The sequence below is a fragment of the Enoplosus armatus genome, chromosome 10, assembly GCF_043641665.1.
Source record: "Enoplosus armatus isolate fEnoArm2 chromosome 10, fEnoArm2.hap1, whole genome shotgun sequence".
Classification (NCBI taxonomy): domain Eukaryota; kingdom Metazoa; phylum Chordata; class Actinopteri; order Centrarchiformes; family Enoplosidae; genus Enoplosus; species Enoplosus armatus.
The window spans coordinates 973,908-994,191 of NC_092189.1; the positions used below are offsets into that span (position 1 = coordinate 973,908).

Genomic DNA, 20,284 nt, shown 5'->3' on the forward strand with positions numbered 1-20,284 from the left:
GTAGTAGGCTGCCTGTTTCTAGGCATGCCCTATAGCTAAGCCTTATATTGTAGAGACACACATTTGAGCCTGTGTGATTCTTTATGAAAAAGGTTTGTCCCACGTTATACCTGTCAGATACTATATAATACAGTCACATTAGTCAAGACAATGTTTGTATCGGGTGCAGTGACGTGCAGTATATAAAGATGTGAAGCCAAAACATCTCAATTGCCCCCCGCTGTCTGGCTGCACTATAGGTCATAATACCCACCCCCATCTTTTTCCCAAAGATGGTTTCTGTCATTTCAGGTAGTTATCATCACGCTGACATTTGTTCAAGTGTTAAGTTTGGTTTTACTTAGTTATTTGATGCTATAAAAAGGGGGGTGAGACATCATGATTGACAGCTGTGATTGGTGATTGGGTCGGTGGGTCGACCTCGACTCCCCGATCACCACAGTGCTCCAAATGACGTCCCCAGCGCAAGACGGCAGCGGCCGTATCCAGGATGTTTTGGCTTCATTTTTATACTGTGGGAGGAAGTGGAGACACGTCGGCCATCTTTATATACTATATCTATGGTATGGACACAGTGTGGGTTGTTGAGAGGAAAATGCATGCAAATGGGCATTTACCGTCACATAAATAATCCTGCATGTTCACAAAAACGGTGACTTGTAGACGTCAAATGATTTTCGCTCCTTTCAACATACATTTTTATCTTTTAATAAAACACATAGTATAAGCTCACACTGACAGCTTTCAATCTTTGCACTAAATCTTTCGGCCCTTCGGAGAGTACACCAGTTTTCCTTTCTGAGTGAGAGCTCAGCTCAGGGCCAGAGAGGTGATGGGGCGTCGGAGTTATTGCTCAGCAGGGACGACCTGAAGGAGGATCTGCAAGGTTCTGTTGAAGGAATCTGAGGACACAAAGAAAACCACACAGTGACGTCACATTATATATATATATAAGGTGAAACATATTAACCTTATGAGAATGTGTGGTGGAAAAACACGAGGGGTGTTTTGAAATTTGTAACAACCTGGGAATGCGCACATTTTTAAACCTATAAAACAGAAATTAGACGCTATTAGCAAAATATGTGCAATTAGCACTTTAGCAAAAGCTTATTAGCGTTGCAAAATGAACATGCCTCGTTAGGAATATCACTGCTGCCTTGAGGGTTGACCTCACTTGAGCAAATGGGAACTATCTAACAAGTCCATCAAAGTAGAATCTGTTTTTAAGTGACTTTACAAAACTAAAAAAGAGTTCCAACAGGCTTCTCCATGGGTAGAGTGCTACCTAAAACATTTGACTTCTGGGAAACCCCTTTCTGTCTTTTGGAAATGCTGTTTTGATGGCAAACATCCGGGACTTGAAGAGTTTGGGGGCATTTTCTTTTTTTTTCTCTTTTAAACCCTCCAGTCATTGGAACCTTTAGAAGGTGGCATTTTTTTTTGTTTGTTTTAATTTTATCTCTCAGCTAATGTGGGGTGTGGCTAACTAGATTTAACCCTAACGTTCTACAATGTAAAAAAAACATATCTTGCTGTAGCTGGTTGTCAAATGATGTTCAACAGACCCCCCCCCCCCCCTTTAATTAGAGTTCTAGGTAGAACATATCCTGATCCAGTTTTCTCAGACATTACAACCACAGAAGACATTAGGCTGTGTGGTACTCTCCATGACGAGTGGCCCTTTTATTCTGGGCTACACGACATTAAAAGTTTAGCATAAGCATGTGTCTATTCTAATGTCATATGTGCTAGTTAAATGTGGAGATCCGCTGTATTTGCAGCTGTTAGTTGTGACTTACCTAAAGCCCTCTGAAGCCACTTTGGTCTGCAGTTGAAGTAAATGAACATATAGTAGGCGGGGATGCCAGTGAGGGAAATGGCGAATCCAATCCCCGTGTTGACTGGGTCCGAGTACAGAGACAGGAAGACCATGAAGAAACATGTGAGGCAGAACACCACTGGGATGAAGAGCGGGACCTGTAGACCAGTCAGGAGTGATGTCTGTTGTGACTATCTCGACACTGTACTGCCGTAAAATGATATGCATGCATGCTAACGTTTTGTGGGATTAACTAATTCACAGATCTTCTCAGCAAAATGAAACATAGCTATAAGTTATAAGATAGCTATAATAGTGCAATACATACATACATACATATATATATGTATATATATATATACATATACATTGCTATTGTATATATATTTTACTTTTATTTTTCACTTAGAAATTGTAAATGTGTTTTATTTTCTATTTCTTATTTTTGATATTTTGTACATACTTTTATTTCTAATTTATGCTGCGTTCTACTCTTGAATTGCAGCACAGATACTGTACACCCCCCCCCACCTCTTTGGCCCTATTTTTGATTCTGACTTCTGACTCTGAAGAAAAAGGTGAGAATACAGTGGAATACAATGAAGGCGACATGACGTGTATTTTGGTTAACACTGTGGCGCAGATCCAAGGAGGATTCAGTACAGCTGCAAGCTGTGTGGAAACACTGACCTTAAAGGGGCGGGGGAGGTCAGGTTTTGTATACCTGAGGTAGATTAAACCCAGCACCACCACACCGATGAATAGCCACCGCAGGAAGCTCATGAAGTTCAACAGGCTGTAGAGGTCTCCCACAAACAGCAGGAGCATGGTCATGGGGTACTGTACACACACACACACAAATTTAAGAAGTTAAAGGTCTTATTTGTGCCATGGCAACAGAAAATATTCTTGCTTCACGACACGCTGCCAGTGCGTTGCAAGCAAACTGACCAGTATGAGGACAGCAGCCAGTGGGGTGTGTCTGCGGACGTGGATCATAGACAAGACTTCAGGGAGCTGTCCTTCACGTGATGCCACGAAGAACATTCTGGTGAACACACACACACACGGGCACATGTATAGAATTATAGAATTACAATAAAAATGAGCATACAAACTCCAGAAAGGGGACAATGAACTAGTACATACTGCAAATTCTCAAATAGTTGCCTCAACTGCAGGACTTTATATGAAACAAGCCTATATTAGTCATTGTTATTCGAGTGATGAAGGCCAGCAAGGAGGGAAGCATCTGTACCTTGACAAGGCAAAGAGGCAGCCATTCATGGAGCCGAAGCAAGACAGGGCCACAAACACCGGCACCGCTATCGAGAAGTTCCCCATCAGCTTCTCCGCAAAAGTCTGCGACAGGTGGAAAAACAAGAGGGGAAAACGGCAAAGTGAGCGAGAGTATTTGTTGCCTCAAGGATGTAATAGGTGACCCGCATATATCAGCAGCGTATCTACTCACAGTAAAGACCGTAACTAAATAAAGGAGTAGTTCAACAGTTAAAGGATTTTTTTTTATTCTGGGGCTCCACTAGAGCAGCTTTGCATGATTCACAGTTCAAAAAAAGTCCTTATCTCCTCCTGGCCCTTTCTGCAGCCCCCCAGTTCCCCCCCTCTGTCTGAAACAAGCCGTTTTAGACAAACTGAACCACCTCCAAACACAGACAGACTGAGCGTGTGGATGAGCGTCCCTGTACTTGGTGGGTGGGGCTGTGATCGGAGCAGATGACCTGCTGTGGGGGCGTGGCCAAGTGCGGTGGCTGTATAGTTGTGACATCACAACCTTACAGGAAGTCCTGACGGCTGGTTTTAAAGGCACAGTTTCTGAAATTTGTGGACTGAGCGTTTTGATGCTTTCACAGTATTTATACAGCACCTAGACCTGCTTTATAATCCAACTAGTCGTGGAGATCTCATTTTGTACAATATGGGACCTTTAAGAAATACCCTTATTTGCTTTTTTTTTGAGAGATAAAAAGTAGCTAGCTTGTTGCTAGTTCGTCAAGAAATAGCTCCGACGTGAAACTCCCACTAAAAAACACAAATTTTTAAATTTCTGCTTCTGTGTGGATCAAAACAAACAAAGATACGACATGTTTATTAGTGAGCCTTAAACGTGTTGGTCAGAGTATTGCTAGCTGTTTCTCTCTCTGCCTGCAGTCTTTGTGCTAAGCTAGGCTTTACCGTGTGACTCCACCTCCAACACTCTTGGAAAGGAAGCAAACAAATGTATGTCCCCCCCAAAAAATGTTTCAGATTCAGCTGAGTTCTGCTGCGCATGTATCAAAGCTATCAGTTTATTAAATGTGGCTTGTCCTGTTTTATTAACTGTAACTAGTTAGATGGAATTACAGCAGTTGACAGGGCTGCTGGCAGTAATTGTCATAAATGGGTCATGCAGAAGTGGGAGCAAAAGCTGCTTATTATTCATGAAGCCATTCAGTGCTGATTAGTCACAGTCCACGCTCGTATGGACAAGCTCGGACTGTAAGGGGGGGGTAGGAAATGATCTTGTGCACGTGTTTGTATGCATGTGTGTTTGTAGTTTTTATACAAAAGGGACACTGAAATGATGTTGTCACTTGGATCATTTCCGGGCAAACACTCTTTAATGATGCAATACTATTTCATTCTCTTAACGGAGCAGTGAGGCTTTGTCATTAGCCCCAAGTTTCATGCATTCCAACAGGATCACTCCTGAACAATATGCTTCTTTTTTTCTTTTTTTTGCGACAGAAAAACACAAAGATCACAATGTGTGCACTCATGATCGGAGCTGTCATTCACTGAAAGAGGTCTCCACCATGAGATTGAGGATGGCCATTGTTTTTGTATTGTGGTCTTGCACCTGGACCAGTAATGGGTAACAGGTTATAAAGTGGTTATCATATTTTTTTTATTAAACATCCAGGCAGTACGTATGTAATTCCCTCCCTGACACCCACAGAGGCTCAACAGGCTCAGGTCAACAGACTCCTTTAGGGTCCCCAGAATTCAAGTGCATCACTTCCTTTGTAGCCACAAAATAGGGTTTACTTTCACAGCGTTTTCATCTCTTTGCAAACAAACTAAAAATCCAACAGCAAAACACAATCATGATAATAAAAAATATGCTATGATGTAACAAAAGCATACCAGACGTGCACTAAACGTGCGGAAACCACAGGAACATTCTTTCATTGTATTTGGCGGTGCAGAAAGATTCAAAAGTTCCGGGAAGAGGTGAGAGTTATAATCCAGAAAATTTATTTTACTGGACCCTGAGCTTTTTCGGTTGGGCTTTATATATCCAGAGACACATAATTAGAGCAAAAATGAACGAGCAGTTATAGACCATGCATTGCTTACTGTTACATTCTTGTTAGCTAGATAATCACCATCACCTGCACCACCTGAACCAGTTTTGTATTTACTTAAGCTAATTTAGCAGAATATTTCCTTCCCTCCTGACTCACAGGTGGAAATAATGTTTCCTTGGTCCTTGGATGCCACCTGACAAACAACATTGCACTGACGCCGCATAAAGTGATGCACCCCACCTCTGGGCACACTGATGGAACTGATGCGCCTCGCTCTTGGGTCACAGCCCCTGGGGTAACCCCAGGCCACGAGGTCTGCAGTTGGATTCTCTTGATATAATGGGACCTCGTCAGAACAGAGGGACACCTTTCTGAGATTTTGAAATTGGTACCTGATATTGGAACATGTTTACAGCAGTTCTGCCTGGGGAAAATTGCCTGAATTCGTTGATAGCAGTGCTTCAAGTTTGACCCTATCTACACGACTGGCAGTGTTGGTGGGTAGTAGTGAGGGAGCATAACTCCTACTTGTTGGACAACCTTTTAATCCCAATTATTGTAGCACTGCAGCAGTCGCATTTTCATTATGATAACATTGCATGCATAAAAGGCGCAATTTGGTATCCAAATGGGAAATGGACCTCACTTATGTAGCGCTTTTCAACCTCCAAGGCTCCAAAAAAACGCTTTACGGACCAGGTCTCATTCGCCCATTCAGGCACCGATGGCGACTGAGCTGCCATGCGAGGTGCTGGCCTCCAATTGTGAGCAACTTAGGGTTGCAGTGTCTCGCTCTTTCATTCTAATTAATGGAGAAACACAAACTACTCATTTCGCATTAATATGTCAAAGTCTTCAATATCCCTCAAACTTTTGTGAGGTACACACAAAACCACCATTATCTACATGCAACTCTGCAACTCTTTCCATCTATTACTCCTCACACTCTTACATTAACGTGACCACACATCTCATTTATTCGGTCTACAATTACTAATTGTGCCTTGAGGCCAGCCTCCTCGAGACAAGTTTCTCCATAATCCAGTTTGAGATGTAAACTTTTGCCAGCCGTCTGAGAGAGAGGAAGAACGTAAGAGCGTAATTCTTTTATCCCCTCACAGCCTTCCAAGAACAGATGAATGCTCTTAACGCCTTTCTTAAGGCGCCCCTATCACTCATCGTACACAGGGCAATAAAACTAAACGCATTAGAAAAGATCAAGAGATCTCTTGGTGAATGAGTCTTCCCCAGCTATAGGCTTACAGTAGCACCGATAGCAGTCCTCGGTCTAATAAAGCAACGGCGGCTGTTATTAGGGGATGTCCGTGATGTGATTAACATTAACAGGGCTGGGCTGGAACAATCACATTAACAGCTGCTGGGAAGCCGAGCCGTCAAGAGACACTTGGCTAATAATGACATGTTAAGTGCAGGGAGGTGCAACCGTGGCGCTCACATCAGGGAGTGAACGTACCGAACAGCCGAGAGGTGAGACCTCAACTAAATGCTTTCAAGCAGCACGTGCTGCAGGAGAAGCCAAGGCCCATCTCGGAATTCAGTCACGTTTCTCTGTACGAGTTCACCTTTTGGAAACTCTTCACGCAGTCAGCATAGCCAGAAGTCAACTAAACCATTGATCACTTTTCGAATTTCATGAACTGTCGAACCACCATTTAGTATTTAGCAGCGTTTCCCCACACATTGGCTCTACTTGGGCGGCCCGCCCAGGTAAATAAAATCCGAATACCATTTTGTCTTTCAACCGGGACGCGCATTTGTCATTTCATAATGCACACTGACCAGCGGACCTTCAGTCCAGAGGAACCCTAACAGCGCGAGTTTTGCCCGGGACGCTTTGGCAGTTTCTGCAAAAATGGGCAACAATGAGTGTCGACATTGTTTGGCTGTAGCCCAGACTGTCCGTGGAAGCAAAACACGACGTGTACGACGGCGTCACCTGAACGTGTGGACTAGTGGAACAAGACTAGAAGACGAGTCCTCCTCACCACAGCGTTCAGAGCAAATAACTTATGCTAGAGGAGCGTGTATCGCTGCAAAGTGCTTGAGCTCCGCTACAATGTGCCCTCACATGTCAGTCCGTATAAACCAGCACAAGCTTTTGATTTTATTGGCAATATGTCAGTATTTGGGTGCATTAACTGTTACTGTAAGAACCATGGCCAATGAGCCACTGTTCAATGTTGATATTATACAAAATAAATGACACGGCATTTTTTTTGTTTTCCCTGCTGTACCGAAAACAACGAAGAACAAATCGAGGTACACATCGAACCGTAAATTTTGTGTACCATTACACCCCTAGTGTTGCATGCCTAAAAAAAAGAATGCCATGTCGTCGTTGTTAACGTTAACAACTTATTTTAACTTATGAGGGTAGTTGAACCGAGGGTAGTTTATTACTGAACCCGCCCGTCACACGCCGCCGCCCTTTCCATATTGTGATTTGATTGGAACGTGACATGGAAAATACAGGGCCTTTCCGTTCTTGGTTGAAAAGTATTGGCATTACTCACTACAGCGACCGCTTCTGAGGCCAGGAGCTCCTCTGCTGACATCACGGTGTAGTACGCCATGTTGGTCAGCACATAGCAGAAAGTCACAATCGCCATGGAGATGCAGATGGCCAACGGCACGGTCCTGAGGGGCAGAAAAGATGATAACAGAAACAGTACGCGGCCATTCATTTGCGCGTCTACCTCGGCTTCATTTCACCTCTATTATGACCAATCCTCAGTGGGAAAGCCACTCTAAATGCACTGCGTTAACAGATTTCGGGAAGATATACCGTACATTCTCAAATAACAGCGGCCAGCACAAACAAGCAAAGGCTTGGAATTACCTGTACTACAATGTCTGACATGGTAAATTCAGTATATTGTACATTACAGCACTAATTCCATCAGTACAACTCTTAGTAATGATGCTTTTTAACACAAATACTGTTTTCATTCACATTCACACGTTTTCATTTTGTTTTTGGTCGCTGTTAAGACACCATCAACAGAACACTGTAGATTAAAAAAAATAATAATAATAATAATTTTTCCACATAAGCCTTCTAGGAAAGGAAGGATTTACACCCATCACCTGTCTGTGGCACACAGCTCCAGGCCCATTGGTTCCCATTGAAGACATAGAGCTTTAAAAACAGCTCACAAATATACAGTTGATTTTTTTTTTTCTTTTAAAGGCTCAGTAATTTCCTAAAATAGGAGGACGCTGTGGTTTTAAGCAAATGCTACTCCAACGGAAGGAAACAGTGCATTTGTTGGGGACTATTTTCAGCGGCGGATTAATACACATTTTGTGCTCTAGTGGGTATTTCTAGGAGTAAAGACGCACATACACTGTCCTTACTTAGTGAGTCAAATTAAACTACAGTTTGTGTGTGTGTGTGTGTCTGTGGAGCTCCATGGCACAGAGGAAGAAGATATATACCAGGCTCTGACACACAAACATGAATTAAACTTACCGTTCAGGGTTATCTACCTCCTCTGTCACAAAGTTCAAATAGAACCTGCAAAAGGAACAAAGTTGTTGTGTGACCTCCCACAACTGATGGACGGCGAATCACGTGCAATGCATACAAAATGATAACGTAACAAACTGAGACAATTCAAGATTATGTTGGCTCTGTATGCGTGTACGTATGTGTGTTCGTGTGTGTGTGTGTGTGTGTATGTGAGGCCATACCTACCACCCAGCATATGCATACATCCCAGAGTAGAAGGCCAGCGGCATACCAGACAGCTTCACATTGCTCTGCTCGAAGGCATTCTCAAAGTTCCTGGTCTCTCCTGCGAACACACACACACACACACACAAAGACACACGTTTTTCTTCTCGCTGACTGCTTAAAGCACCATAACTGCCCCTAAATGAAGAGGGATTGTTGCGGCGACGGAATGATCTGCGCAAATGGTTCTCACACATGACCAGGAGGGATCGTAGCCATAATGATAACAACAATAATAATAATAATAAGAGTAGTTTTGACAATTCAACAGTTCAAACAACAGACGGACGGAGCCGCACCCTGCCTTATTAGCCTGGATGAATCGATTTCTTCTGCGCAACCCAGGCACTTCAGACGGATTAAATCACCCCCAAATGTAATCAGTGTTCTGTTTTATGCAGGAGCTCATGGAACTTTCAGCTGTGACTGTTTTGCACTATCATCCTTTCTGCGTTGGGAGGGTCGGAGGGTGAACAGCCGCGACCATCAGCATCTGGCGGCGCTATTGGCCTTAGCCGGTGTGCAAGAAGTCAAGGAATGTCAGTGATAATTACGAGAGATAATATGTGACATGTAATAGCAATTCCAGTTGATTTTATAGCTTACATGAACACCCACTCATATTGCATGTGTAACAATGTTTTACACACAAATAGCTGGTTCTCAAAGTGAGGCCCATTGCTGAGAGGGGCGGGGGGGGGGGCAGTGTCTCCATGCGGCCCCTGATAACACCTGCTGCGAGGACATTGTGAAATGCCTGAGTTGTTGCTTGCTGTGAGCAGCTGTGTGTTCAAGGCTTCAAGGTTATATTTACGGTGCCACGTTGCTGCGAGAGACTTAGGACGCCATGTTAGTTGTTGCAGCTGAGCGCTCTGCGTGAAGTCCGCGAATGTTCCTGAGCAACAGCAAACGAGGATGAAATGAAACACTAAATGTCCTAGACGCTGTTATAGGTGATGATGATGATGATGATGAAGGTGTCTTACCTTTAAAGAGCTGGTACATTCCAGGCACTATGATGATGGCGATGGCCAGCAGCTTGCTGAAGGTGAGGAAGGTTTGAATCCTGGCTGTCCACGTCACGCTCATACTGTTCAGGTACATAACAGAAGCTGCAGAGACAGAGAGAATGTGACATAATATAGTATATCGAATGTACGTACAGATCATAAGCCCCGCCCCCTCCTTGTTAGCGGATGGGACATGGGCCAAACTAAAAAATAAAAGTACACGTCAAATAAGATGGTTTCTGTCACTTCAGGTCGTTCTTATCACGCTGATGTTTGTTCAAGTGTTCATTTTTGTGAGAAGTTTGGTGTCAATTAGCTGTTTGATGCTATCAAAAGGGGGTGAAAGGTCACGATTGACAGAGTGGGTCGGGCGGGGGTATGGGGCGTGACCTCGATACTGCGGCTTCACCCCCCCCCTCGAGCACCACTGCGCAGTCTCATTATGTTTCCAAACACAGAAGTTGGCCATCTCATTTAATCTCTGGAAAATGTTCTCTTAATTTAATATTAAGACTATTGGATATTTTATGTAAACACATAAAACTTAGACATCCACCATAGCATATCCAATGGATGTGAGCTAGTGCAGTTTTATATCAGTACTCCAGTAGTAGTAGCTCAATATCCGCCTAGGAATTAGCAGTGGTGGAATAAGTACTCAGATCTTTTACTTAAAGGGTAAAATAAATTACGGTATTTCTAAACCTGAACCCTATTTTTTTACTAAGTTTGGTATTGGTCCCGTAGGTAGCTTCAGCCGGCAGCTGCAATGGCTGTTACATCGTTGCGGGCAACTGCGCCCCGTTGTCCACTAAAAGTATGTCCACTAAAAGTGCTTGTTTTTGCCAGCGACAGGCTCAGATTGTTATTCTAAGTGTCTGACGAACATTATAGAAAAGATCCCTACAGAGATGGACCTTCTGCCATGACCATGATCTTTCCATAACCTCAACCGTACTGTAGCTGCATGCGCAGGTGTTCTAGTGGTAGGGTTGAGCAGCTGAGATCTTTGAGCAAATATAACCATCAAAAACCCAAAGACCTGACCAAACGCACAACCAGTACTTGGGTCTACATGTTCTTGTCTCTCTAGTGCAGCTGCTGTCCTCCATCGACTAGCCATGTTTCTATTAAATTTTTCTTCTTAAAGTTTAAGCAACCTTTTGAAATGTTGCAAAGAAAGATAATTAGGCACATCTCCATCAACTGGACTGGAGCGTATGAACTAGGCTCGTTGCAAAGCGTGGTTTCGACAGAAGTTGGCGGTATAGGCTACACCTTACGGCGCGGCTGTATCAAATCAGCGATGCCAGTTAAATGTTCGCTGCGTCAGAACTTATTCGGGCAAAGGCATTTCCATATCCCATTTAACGCACCAACTCTGGACAAAGGCAAAAACCACCTCAAGCGAGCGGAAAACAGGAAGATCTATCGAATGTTGCCGTTTTCCGTACAGCTTTTCTCATACGATACTTCAAAATGGGGTCTCAGGTCTGTTCAAACTTTCTGCCGGACCCCTGGATTCAATGTGACATTGAAGGAAAAAAAATGTATCCACAGATTTGTCATCTCATAATGTGCCGCTCTTTTGAAAATACATACACATATTTTTGTGATTTCTGGCATTTGTTTTGCAGTTTTTAATAATGTGTCTGGAGGGTCTCATTGTTGTAATGCTGCTGTATTTTTTATATATATATTTTTTAATCTGATCACTTGACTGTGACGTCAACAGGGTGCAGTCAGTTTTTGCGCATTATAACTTGATCTTTGTGGCATTGTCCATTTTCCTGACGAAGCTCCGAGGCAAGGTCGGAAAGGTCTTGGGAGCTTTACTCCGGCGTGAGAATATGTGTTTTCTGTCATTGAGGTTGTTATCTTGCAACTGGCCTAAATATAGGACAGAATGTGCACACAGCTATCTCTCCCCACCATCTGACACATGCTGCATCATTATTCAACCAATTAAAACTTTATAAATTACTCATGATGTTGGCTTTATTATGCCAGAGATTGTGCCAGTTACTATTGGAGGCTTTGATTTTGGCTTAGAAGCATTGTTGGCCACTTCTGTTTTTTCTTCAGCAAATTCCGCTGTAGGCCGTGTTATTCAGCTTCGCACAGTTGCTGCACTGCCTGTGCGTCTTGTGGTCTTTTGTGGTGTTTTTATTTAATGGTTGGGTAAGCTAAAGATAGTCCTGACACTTATTCGTCTTGTGGACAGCCGACATCATCCTCTCTTTCATCCTCCTCCTGTCTCTTAACTGCACAGCTTAATTCCTGTTATCATGCAAGCACACAGTCATCCAACAACTGATCAAAAAAATATCATCCAGACATATTGTCACACCGATGTATTCATTTAATGGCAGGTATACGTACTTATGCCGATGGCGGTGGCCAGTTTGACAGCCATGGGGGGGATGTCACAAGGCATGAACAGAGGCTCCAGAATGTACTGACCAAAGGCCAGAGAGATGACTGCCATCCCTGCAGGCCTGGAGGACACACACACACACACACACACACACACACACACAAAGGCAGACACACAAACGTATCAATGCTATCATACTACAGGTTTAACGCAAACATAGAAAGTGCCACTCTGAATTTAATGTTAGAGTTCCAGAAATCAGTATGTTTTATTTTGGCATTGAAAGTAATGTCTACGGGTAAAAGTGAAAAGGGGTGACTCATAGCGACGATGCACAATGACTCATCAGTCAATGCTGCAACTCGACAGGAGCGTTTTGGCATTTTTCAGCTCATTGTCTCCAGCGACAAAGCTCTGACAAAGCCACTGTACTCAGCACTCTGTTGCCCCCTAGTGGCCAAAAATTGATTAATGCAGCTTTAATGTACATGTATAAATATAAAATATAGCCTGCTGATTAAATACAGCCTTATTCAGTACAATCATATTACATTTCATATACATTTTAATTCAGAATGTATAATATTAAGTTTTTTACAATATACATTTTACATGCATACAATACAGAAATTAACTTTGTAAACTAAATAAATAAACTTAAACCATATTTATTTGGATATTTAGTAAGAATAATGAAGAAAATGCTGGTAGTCACTCATTCAATTAAACGGGTTCAGAATTGATGTTTTCAGATTTTAAAAATATAATAAATTTAATCAAAAGGGGATGTAAGCACAATACCAATATCATTTTTGCAAACTTCCTGTCACTTCCTGCCCCCCCCCCCCCTTTCGACTCATGCAACACAATGACCGGATGAAACGCATTTGGCAAGCCAAACTTTTCTGGAGTTGTGACAACAGCATTTGCAAGTTGCAACTTGTGAGCAGGTCATTTGAACTGCCAATCGCCCCAAACTATGAAGCTTTTTTTATGATACAGCTATAAAAATAAAAGAAAAGTGACTAGTGACAAATTTAGCGACTCATTTGGACCATCAGGGGAAAAGTGAGGAATATATCCAAATATATTATGTTCTAATTCATTCCCATGCATGCTGCTGAGAGTAGTCACAGTCCACAGCTCTTCTGCCAACAGCGGCATTATGTAGTTATTGAGCAGGTATGAGTGTGTGTGTGTGTGTGTGTGTATGTGTGATATCTGATGGGCTGAATCCCAGACAAACTGTTCCCATAATCCCATCCTCATGTGGTGGACAGCATGCTGCTGCCTATAGGCTCGGCATCAATAAGAATCAAATAAGGTTGGCCGGTTCCACAGGCTCATCTTATGGCTCATCAGTATTTCCCTCTTCATTTCCCACAACAGCCACTGAGCTTCTGCAGCCAGGGAAATCTCTCTTTGTCTCCCTGATTCTTGTTTTCATTCTCTGCCTCTGTCTCTGTTCATTTCCCATGGTTTCCATTGAGTCCCGCTAGCCCGAGGCCATCATTAAAATTGGCCAGCTCAGGATAGCCACTAGACTGTTTATACTGCTTCGCCTTGGCTGTGTACACAGGCAGCGGTACATACATGGAGCATTTTCTCACCTCACTAGCCAAGACTAAACTCACTATCCCACTTCACAAGGTCACAGCCAGACAGAGGCTTTATTTGCCTAGTGTGGTGTCTCGTGGTGTAGTTCATTTAAAGCCTAATGTTAGCTTTCTACTTCTGGCGATTCCATTTATGCTTCAAAAACCATAAAAGTGGTGTTCATTAGTGAAGATTATCTCGCTGAGCAAAACGTATAAGTATCAAAAACTCTTGTTTTGCCACAGAGTTTATTTTCTGCAATAATCCAAACTCCCGCGGAAAAATCCCACTGGCACAAATTCTGTGAGCCAAAGTTGAACTGTACGCTAGCGGAAAGGCTAGCCATTGACTGCTTGTGGTCAAAGTTGTTAACACATCTGGCCAGATGTACTCATTCTTTCTGAGTCATGTTTGTGTCCACCTGATGAATGGAAGTCCAATATTCACTCTCCTTCTTCTTCTTCTTCTTCTACGTGAGCTGCTAAATGCCGTGCTCACCAGCTAGTCTCAGCAATGTCTTGTGCTGTTTGCTGCTGGAAACCAGGTTGATGAGAGTGATGAGACTGAACCAAAAACAATGACCTGAGAAATGCTGAAACGCTCCATAGAACTGGGGGGAGGGGGGGGGGGGGCTGCAGAAATGGGTGACAATTCTCTGTGGAGTCATCACTACAAGGGACCCCTTTCACATGAAAGACACGTTATTTGACACGTCGTTAATATACAAATATTAAGTTTAAGGTTAGGCTCGCTAAAGTTAAGGAGACAGGCATTACCTTATAGCAATGAGATCAGCCCATAGCCTTATGAAAGCCATTTGAGGTCCGAAGGCTTCCATTATATATGTGTAATGTCCACCAGACTTCTTAATACAAGTCCCCAGCTCAGCGTAGGACAGGGCTCCTGCAGTGACAAAAGTGACAGATTAGCTCTGGCTCTGGAACAAGAAGGTAGGCCCAGAACAGTCCCGGGCTATTAAACTGTCTAAGCCACATCTATTGAAATGTACAGTCCCTCCTGGGGGGGCCCCATGATCACCCAAACATATAACTGTGGGTGCCTTTCGGGATCTTAACCCATAACTGTAAGAGTGAAAGACTTAGGTGGACACATTTTAATTACAAGTTTAGGGAAAACGAATTAAGGGAAGCAGGAAAGGGGGTTAAAGAAGGGTATTCAAGGATAATGTGCTTGGACCTTTCATTACAGCACAAAAACCGAGGGATTTAAGGATACTGCAACAATATATGCTATGATGCTACACAGATGTGCACGGCCATACTTCGGCACTGCCTCCTGCAGCAGCGGCATTTCAACCCGGACTTCTAGGAATTAAATGTATGTATTACCATAATGTTTTCCCAATTACAATGTGGTGACAAATGTTACTTGAATTAATGAAAGCGCAAAATTTGGGGTTAGGTTTAGGTAACAAAAGCACTTTGGTTAAGGGTTAGGGAAAGGTCCCGGTTTTGGTTAAATGCTAATAAATGCGCTCGTCTCATATTTCAAGACCCTGACGACATTTTCTTGGTTAAACCAGACCATGATCTTTCCCTAACCTTAACCAAGTGCTGCCAGTTCCTAAACATTACCATAATAGCATTTATAAATGCTGTAGTCAGTGGAATTTGCATCGCAAGATCGCAAGCCTCATTTCCACCCCTGCAGTTGGCAATAAATGGATGACGAAACGTCCTTGAACGTACGTTTGCAGATTGATACTTATTCCCCACTCATTTTCTCATTGGACCTGTCAATGCAAAGAACAGCAAAGAAAAAGTCAGATTTCAGCCATCATTGCACACGGTTGTGACTATTTATAGCGCCTGTACGTCTAATTTATCCACCGATGAACCTTCATCTGCTTTGATATCTGTCAGAAGGATGATCAATGATTCATTTGCAGAGCTCGTATTGGAACAGACTTTGCAAAGTGCTTCTCTCATCTCATATGTAACATGTAAGTCTGGAAGCCTGGGCTTTACACATTGTTTGACACTCCTTTTATGATCGCATAGTTAGCATCTTTTCCCTTTTCCCTGCCCTGTCTGAAGCCTCGGGTGGATCAGGACTAGATCTGGCTCCCTGACGACAATGGCTAGATTAACCTGTTTGGAGACCCTGGGGCAAAAAAAAACAGCTGTTTTGGCCCATGTTGCGTCCAAGTTCCCATCAAACACATTCCATACAACACTTTAAAAATAATGGCAGCTTAGTTAGGTTTCACAGAGATACCCAGAAACTAACCGATACTCTACAGCACACACTTGAGTATGAACCGCCCCAGGTTTCCTGCATGTCAGTTAGTGTGTGGCAATTTGGTGAAACTAAAGTAATAAAACGTGTTAGAACTAGATTTTGACACATCACAAGATTTTGGGCAGTTGACCGCTTTGCCTGGTTTGGTAATCCAGTCTTGCTGCAGATTTTGTGTTTCAAATTTTGAGTGCAGAGAGGTTTGGTGGCGATGTTTCAAGAAGACGTACATATAGTCGCTTATTTTATTGTTTGTTGTTGCCAAAAATACTTTTTCATTACCTCATTCCAAACCGTAAAGTTTTATAAATTTGGGGGGGGGGGGTACAATCTTTGTATACAGGATATGATCTCCTCATTGGGAACAACTGAAAAAAGACGCTATGTGGACACAGGCCCCGAGAGACAGCATTTTGCACTGTTAGATAGCTAGCCATGCATCCACGTTAGCAAGCAAGCTATGTGGACTTTGTGTGGGACCGGGACGGTAGCAAGTGCCGCACACTGTCAGAAAAAACGCCCGAGTCCTTTATACAGTTATAGGCAACCGAGAAAATTGGGGAAGGGCTCATTTCTTAAGTTAGGTTACAATCCGTTCACGTGTTAATATGTAAATTGTTAAAAAAATAGTACCTTTATTCATGTGTTTAATGATAAAAGCGCATTATTTTAAACATAAGCTGCACATCATAAATCAAGCATAGTAATCCAAGAGTACTTTTTGCACATAAGTTGCACATAAATACCAAGCGTGACCTTAGTTTTGAGGAGTACCTTCAGTAGATTTCTTCAATAATAAGTATTTTTTTCTCACCCAATTTGCACATATAAAACCAAGCATTACCTTTACTTCCAGTAGTAAACGAGCACCTTTTGAGCATACCAAGCTTGAGCTTTATTTGTCGGACACAAAAACAGGATCACGGTTTTGTAGTGAAACAGTATTACTTGCGCATATGTTGCTCATAAAGACCAAGTTTAACTGTGTTTTCGTCACAAATGGCGCATAAAAACAAGCTTAAACTATGTTTTAAGTCATGAGACAATATTTTAGTTAGTAAGTTGTCACAGTTCTTTCTGTGTAGTTGCCCTAATATGTCACTTTTTTATATTTAAAGTTTCTCTGGAGAGACGATTGGTCTTGTCTTTATTATCTTCTTCATTTGTTCTCAGGAGTCATTTAATCTGTGCACAGACAGTTAACATATTTTGTTCACTTCCACCTCCACCAGCACCTTTCCACTCTCAAAAGTAAGAAAGACACCTGCGAGGCAACTCACCGAAGAGTGACAGCACACCGCAGGCGATCCACACTATCAGGGACATTCCTACGCTGCCCGAGTGCTTCAGGATGCCCTTTGGAGAGATGAAGATCCCGGCCCCGATGATGGTGCCGATGATGATGGAGACCCCTCGGAGCAGGGTCACCTTCTTCCCCAGTCCCACCTTCTTGTCATCCTCGTCCTGCAGCGTCCCGCCGGGATCTGACTGGGTCCCATTCTGGGAAACTTTGTGTCCATTTGCTGCGACTCTTCCATACTTGTGGGTCATTTTTTTTAAACACTGCCTACTGCCTCACACACTCACACATACACACACCCACACACACACACACATACACGCACACGGAGTCTCTCAGTTTTTTCCTTGGAGTGGACTCAAAGTGTGTTTCACCTGGTATCTGTCCCTCCGGTCTAGCCTGGACCCACTCAGCCTGTGTGACTGGTGCAGGCAAAGTTACAAAACTGGGAGTAAAACTAAAGGAAAGACCTCCTCACTCTCTCTCACTCTCTCTCCCTCTCTCTCTTCTTGTCATTCATGCCCTCACTCACTAATCTCTCACCGTACAGCCCAGTAGGCCTGCCCTTCACCCCTCTGGCTTCACCAAACTTTTTTTTTCCCCCCTCTCCCTTGCTCCTCTTTCTCCATTACTCTCTTATTCTGTATTGCTGCCTCATCTCGTGTTTGGTTTTCTGTAGTAGTCCCTCCCCTCTCCCTTCCGTCAAGCCTCTTTTTTTTTTTTTAAATCCCTCGAGTTCTGCCTCTCCACTAAAAGCAGCAGTGGCTCACCGGGGTGGAGGTGTTGCGCTCCTTTGGCGCAAGTTAATCAATCATGACACAGCAAAAAGGGTGACCTCGCCCTCTCCCTCTTTTGTCCCTTTCCCTATTTCAATTCAATATCTGGCTCGGTTTGAAAGCCAGCTCAGATTTGGTACTTGTAGCAGTAACAAAAGCTGTATAACTTCTACACTGGGATAGTTTCATCCATGGCAACCAGAGGGAACAAGCAAGGAGAGCAGCCAATACAACGAGGTTTCTCACAGACTACTTTGCATTGTGGAGGGGTGTGGTGCGATATGTCATAAGGAACAGAAACTAGGAAAGTGTTGGCAAACCCTCCACGGTTGATTTACTTTTAACAGATCCACTCCAGCCACACACACACACACACACACACACACACACTTCTTATTATGACACAAGTTTATTTGTATAGCGCCATCCGCACCACATGCAGCGCAAAGTGCAAAGGAAAAAGGAAAGAAAGAACAGAGCATTGTTTGTTCAACATTGTTGTTGGTCTTTTTGTGTGATTTGTTGACAACAAGGACACACCAGCCTTATTCTTTAAAAAGGAGTCACAAATATAATATAGTTTCAATTTTTTTAAAAACAGGCTCAGTAATTTCCTAAAACAGCTGGTCACTGTAGTTTTTTTTTTTTTTTTTTTTTTTTTTTTTTTTTTTTTTTAATCAAACAGGAGGAAATAGTGCATTTGCTGGGGACTATTTTCAGCGGCGGATGAATCCACATTAGGTGCTCTACTGGGTATTTGGGGCAGCAGGACGCTGTGTGTCGGACTGAGTAATGATAAACTACAATGTGTGTGTTCATGGTGCAACACTGGATACACACACACAATACTTTGTTGGTAGATACATTCATTGTCGTCTACAAGAAGAAAAAACACATAATATCAAGAGACGTCTCCTTTAAATGATTAGTTCAACCAAATCACAGAATTACATGGGTGACATTTTTTTTCTCTTCTAACCCTGTGTGGATAGCGGCACTGTTGCCAGCTGTGGTTTCGAGATTCCGCTTGTGAAACCTCTGTCACCACCCCAATTCAATGGAAAAGAGAAGTCTTTTTTTCCTGTTTTTATAATTACGGTAAGACTTTTGATACTGCTGACAGTAGGTACACATGGCCATATTTTGTAAGCTTAACTGGAGTTTGACGGGGGTCAAAATGTATCACCGCAGTATGTATTCGATTTTTATATGTCATGTTATTATACAGTATAGGGGCTACAACTAACTAATTACTTTCATGATTAATTAATCGATTATTTCTGGAATTAACTGGCAGATTATAATCATAATTTGGTCTATAAAATCTCAGAGAGAATATGCAATTCATTTCAGCTCTCCCTTATATATAAATCACTTCATCTACTCTTGAATGGCCGCCATCATATTCATTTTAATGGCACGATGAGGGTGTTTCCATCCGCCTGATATTATGTGCATTTTCAATTTGTGTATGGCAACAGATTTATTATTAATTTTTTATTAATAAATACATGAAACAAACAGAAATACCAAATTTCCATCATGTTTTTCCACATGGTTTTCCATCGCTTGAGCTTTGACTGGAGCTCTTTTAGTTGACGTCATCCCATTGGGTCCTCTTTTTTTCTGTGAATGTTTTAGTGGCATCTGACTGGAAAATCAGCACCACCAGCTGTTGACCTCCATGAACAAATGACCCTAATGTTCACATAATAGCAGTGGATGGAGGTGAGTGTGAGTTTGTTGAACCTGGATGTTTGTTTACAACCCGCCTGACTGCTCGTGGCTCTTGACCAGTCGAACCTATTTTGAGCGCTGCTGCTGCGTTCTGAGAAAGCATCAGTGGCTTATTGTCGATATTATCATGACCAACGGCTGGAGCTATGAACATAATGAACATTATAATGAACCGGAGATTTCCTTTAATACCTGCATTATTTTAGCTTGCATGGTGTATTGTGTTTTATCAAATTACCGTATCCGAAGTGACACATGGTAGTCAGAACAGTAGTATTCCCTTATAGGACCACTGGTTGGTGTCTGTGGCTATAGGGAATACAATGAACATGATTTGTACTT

General features: G+C 42.7%; 1 protein-coding gene across 1 annotated transcript; it reads right to left on the reverse strand.

Annotated features, from left to right (window-relative positions):
- Window positions 1-587: 587 nt before the first annotated feature.
- On the reverse strand, window positions 588-17,680 carry slc7a11 (solute carrier family 7 member 11). Its single transcript, XM_070913773.1, has 12 exons — window positions 17,410-17,680; window positions 14,647-14,773; window positions 12,280-12,395; window positions 9,874-9,999; window positions 8,849-8,948; window positions 8,624-8,668; window positions 7,665-7,788; window positions 3,081-3,184; window positions 2,774-2,870; window positions 2,513-2,662; window positions 1,803-1,980; window positions 588-902 (listed from the first exon to the last, which is right to left on the reverse strand). The coding sequence occupies exons 1-12, from the start codon at window positions 17,678-17,680 to the stop codon at window positions 847-849; spliced, it is 1,494 nt and encodes a 497-aa protein (XP_070769874.1). The 3' UTR covers window positions 588-846.
- Window positions 17,681-20,284: the final 2,604 nt, after the last annotated feature.